Genomic DNA, 4,353 nt, shown 5'->3' with positions numbered 1-4,353 from the left:
CTAAATATGACCTTTAATGAGTGGAACCCTATGCTCCTCGAAGGGATATGCAATCCAAGAACTACAGGAGTGCAAAGGACTTCACCATCAACATCGACAAGCGAAACCGATCTGGGGACCTAAGACCTACTTCCTCCAACATAGCCTCATTGTGATAAAAGGTTAAATGTTGTTTGGTATCTATTAAGTCTTATTACTTCTAATAGTTTGAAATGGGACATCGACCAATGTATGGAATAACATATAACTAGTAATAGCCTAATAGGATTGCATTAAGAGATTTACCAATTCTACTAAACTTAATGATATTAGAGAAAAATATGGCATCAAATAATAGATTCTTGTCAATGTTATCAAATCGTTTTCTTTTGACACTGATTTTCCTAAATACAATGGGGGAAAATGTTGTTAGCCAATTAAACAACTTGTTATAGAGAAGAAAACTTAAAGGTAGCGAGGTTTTTGTTAATGCTATCAAAACTATTCAACCTCCTAAATATGTTTTGAAACTCTCCACTCCTACTAGAATTAAAGAACATGATTTAGTGACATGAGAAAATTCGAAGAAAGGCAATGTTCCCTATGAACAAAAAGAAACACCACCAAGTAGTTTCTAGTAAAAAGCTAAAATTTGAAAACCTAGATGTGAGGCTAATTGATTTTAGTAAGGAGGCCACTGGAATTATGCATGGAAAGAAACCTGGTAGCATTGTCTTTCCTAATATTTTTGTTGCTATTTGAACATATTATTATCATATGCATGATTTGTGTAATATTGGAGCTAGTGTCTTACATTTCCTATGAAGATATTAAAGAATATATTGACTATGGGCAAATTAAGAAAACAAGTATCCACCTAGATTTCCTAATCATCCGTTTGAACTTCACCAACCACTATATGATCCCAAACAAGTTACTTGACTATGGTATGAGTGCCTTAAGAGGTTTGTACCCATGAGAAATTTTCAGACCAGGACTTTACCGTTTTTATCTTGGTTTGCCTTAGTTTCTTGAAAAATGCATAACGATTTTGCTAGATTTGAGTTAAATATGTTAAAAAAAAATCAACCGTTCATGGTATCCATGTTGCGATTCATGCAACTATCAAAGAGGTAAATATTAGATGAGATCGTTTGACAATTCGCAAAAAAAAAAAAGATAGTTTGACCATCAACTCATGCATAGGAAATTTTAAGACTACTTCTGGTCGCTAACTTGCTAAGGGTAACATACCTCTGGTTTAGCATATAGATATTTATCATTAAAGTTAAAATTTGAAGTCGATAGATACGACCTATGGTTGCATGGTTAGGAGGACAGTGGCACCCCAGCTCACCAGAGTTTAAATCTCAGATTTGACACTTTGGTGTCTCACTAAAAGAAGAAATATTCTTCAGTGGGAGGCGATGTTTCCGTCGACAGCGAGGCGTCCGTGGTGACTTCATCAATTTCAATACCCGTCGAATCAGTTTCGTGTACTCAGTCTCTCGGAGGTGCTCATAGGAGTAGGTTGTGCATGCGTATGTGCGTTCATAGGGGTGAGTGTATGTACGTATGTGTGAGCGTCTGTATCTGGGTTTCGCAAAAAAAAGTTGATAGATACTGAAAGGATCGTATGCCGCACCTAGAGGGGGGTGATTAGGTGCTACCAAATTTTTAGTTCTTTTTCAATTTAGGCTTAACACAAAGGTAAATTCTCTAGATATACAACTATGTGAATTTACCTGGATGACAAGGTATACAACTAAGCAAGATATAGCTAGACAAGATATAAAGACACACTCAATGATAGAGGTAACCAATAGTGGAGCACGCAGAGACACCGAGATGATTCTCGTAGTTCCTTCCTTTTGAGAGGAAGTACGTCTATGTTTGGAGGGGTGTGGTCGCCACAAAGGCCTAACCAACGCCACGAAGGCCTCATCTAGGTCTCCTGTGAGCAACGCCCCAAAGGCCTATCCCACTTCCACTAAGGGATTTCCACGAGGCGGAAATCGGGTCTTTACAAGGTTCTTGGGGCACACATCCACAACTGAATTGGAGTCTCCCAATAGCTGTAACAACACAACAACAACAAGAATAAATCAACCATAAGCAACTAGGATTTCCAAATGGAACACTAGCAAAGGGGCCCTCAAGCAAATGAGGGGAAAATCCAAATCGCTTTGGTGAATATGTAGATCCGGGTCTTCTCCTTCGATGCTCCAAATATCAAGAGCTTTGGATGGTTGGAGGAGGAGATCCAGTGATTCTTGTGGCTCAACAATGGTAAGATCTTCTCTTTGGGACGAGCAACCTTTTTTATTGGGGAAGAGGGCTATTTATATGAGTAGGTGCTTCAAATCTGATCGTTGTGGACGTTTTTGTGTAATAACGGAAGTACCGGCCACAAGGGCCAAAAGTTCCGGTTAGATTCTTTTTCCTGTTGAACAGATGCTGTTGTCGATGCATGCGGAACAAGGGCGGTAGTACCGGTGGGTGGTACTACTGGCCAAGTTCCGGCCTACTTCCGGAAATGCGGAATACTCCCCTAGAAACCATATGTAACAAAACACGATGTTTCCGGAAGTAGACCGAAAGTGGGGCGGTAGTACCGGTCGGCCAACTTCCGCTCGTGGCCAATTCTGTGCGCTGTGTTGGCGCTGCTAACAGAGGAATCTAGACGGTAGTTCCGCTAACTGTGGCTGGAACTTTCGCCTGGAGCAAAAACACAGCAGCTACTTCACTTTGAGTGATCTATCCAGTATAATAATGTGTAGCATCTTTCTATATACTTGTATACAACAACACGCATAAATTTGTACCTGTGTTGACATCAAACACGCAAAACCCATAAGGGCGGAAAATGTTCTTTATACAAAGCCGGATAAAGACATAAACAAAAAAAAAATGGGCATTTTATTTGTACACAACCAGGATAATAGAACATATGTATACGTAGGTAGACTCAATTACAAGGTAAACCAACATTGATTCAGGTTCATCGGTGAAAACAAAAAAAAGTACAATAATATGTCCCGTTCCTCTCCCTCCTCATCAAAACTCACAAGCGAAGACACATCTCTCACGTACCTAACGTACCCTTTGGATCATCTCGCGCCGTCGGGATTGGCGCTGAAACCGCAAGCTCTGAACTCTCAGCTCCCAGTGTGTCTTCCGTCACGGCGAGCGCTGAAAAGCCGTGGCAAAGTTCTGCGCCCTGAGCTGCTCGTAGAACATGTTGATGAACTCCTCCGCCCTGTAGTCCACGTCAAGCTCGAGCGCATAGCACCCCCAGCCATCAGCCTCATCTTCCTCCTCCTCAACCATCTCATCCTCCTCCTCTGTCACTGGCGGCGACCCGTACGAGGCCCCAAGGGAGGCTCCGAAGCAGGAAGAGCCGGCCGCCGCATTGCGTAACAGCCGTGATCGGAACCTCTTGGCCGCGAGGAACGCGGGGCTAGGGCTGTCGCTGCACGAGAACTCGTGCTCCGCAAGCGCACGAGGTGGCCAGTATGGCGCCAGGTGCTTGTTGCTTTTGCCGTGGTACGAGGATAGAACAGCGATGGTTCGCCTCGCCGCCCTGCAAACGAGCCGGCGGCGGTTCATGAAGAGGTACTTGATGTAGTCTGCGGCGAGAGCGAGGAGGCTGCGCAGACGCCTCGCCGCCTTGGAGCTGGAGCGCTGGCCTGGATGCTCTTCCATGCCGTCGCGCCGGGAAGTTGATGGATGTTTTTGATAGGGTTTATGTCCTGAACTACTGAGGTCGAAATGCTTTTATAGCTTACCTAGTAGAGCACTAGAGAGAGATGAGAGTCGTATGTAGTGGAGGGCTGCAGAATTTCAGGGCAAGAAAGGTTAATATAGTTGAGCCGGAGAAGCTTCTCCATATTTTCTATGTATTTTGTGATCAATTTGTATAGGTCAATGGTCAGGAGCCTAGGACACATAGCTAGACCGTACGCAAAGTAGGAACTTTCATGACCAAAATGTACGTATTCTTACCCGAACTTGGAGAAAACATAGAGAAATAAACCTATTTCTAGCAGGTAAATGATGGATGATTGAGATTATTAAAACACAAACAATATCACACAGCAGGTTACTCTTTTTAGAAAGGCCTTTAGAAAAAGATGAAATGATTGGCTTGGCTATCACGATTGCGAGTACGCGCAACTACGTCCATTTTTCATGCCCAAGCAAAACACACTTGTCAGTACATGTCAAACCTTCACAATGATGCACGCCATGCAGGGCCCACATACGCAGACGGCCGGCTAGCATGCCATGAGGAGTTGCTTCACGAGAACATGCTGGAGAAGGGCCTGAAGACCAGGGTTCTTTTTTTTTTTTTTTTTTTTTTTTTGAACAGGG

General features: G+C 43.2%; 1 protein-coding gene across 1 annotated transcript; it reads right to left on the bottom strand.

The window, feature by feature from the left end:
- Positions 1-3,159: 3,159 nt before the first annotated feature.
- LOC124690072 lies at positions 3,160-3,684 on the bottom strand. Its single transcript, XM_047223507.1, has one exon. The coding sequence runs from the start codon at positions 3,682-3,684 to the stop codon at positions 3,160-3,162; it is 525 nt and encodes a 174-aa protein (XP_047079463.1).
- Between the last annotated feature and the right edge of the window lie 669 nt (positions 3,685-4,353).

The sequence above is a fragment of the Lolium rigidum genome, chromosome 2, assembly GCF_022539505.1.
Source record: "Lolium rigidum isolate FL_2022 chromosome 2, APGP_CSIRO_Lrig_0.1, whole genome shotgun sequence".
NCBI classification, from domain to species: domain Eukaryota; kingdom Viridiplantae; phylum Streptophyta; class Magnoliopsida; order Poales; family Poaceae; genus Lolium; species Lolium rigidum.
Note: the sequence above shows the minus strand (reverse complement) of the source record. Positions and strands in the feature narration are given on the sequence as shown.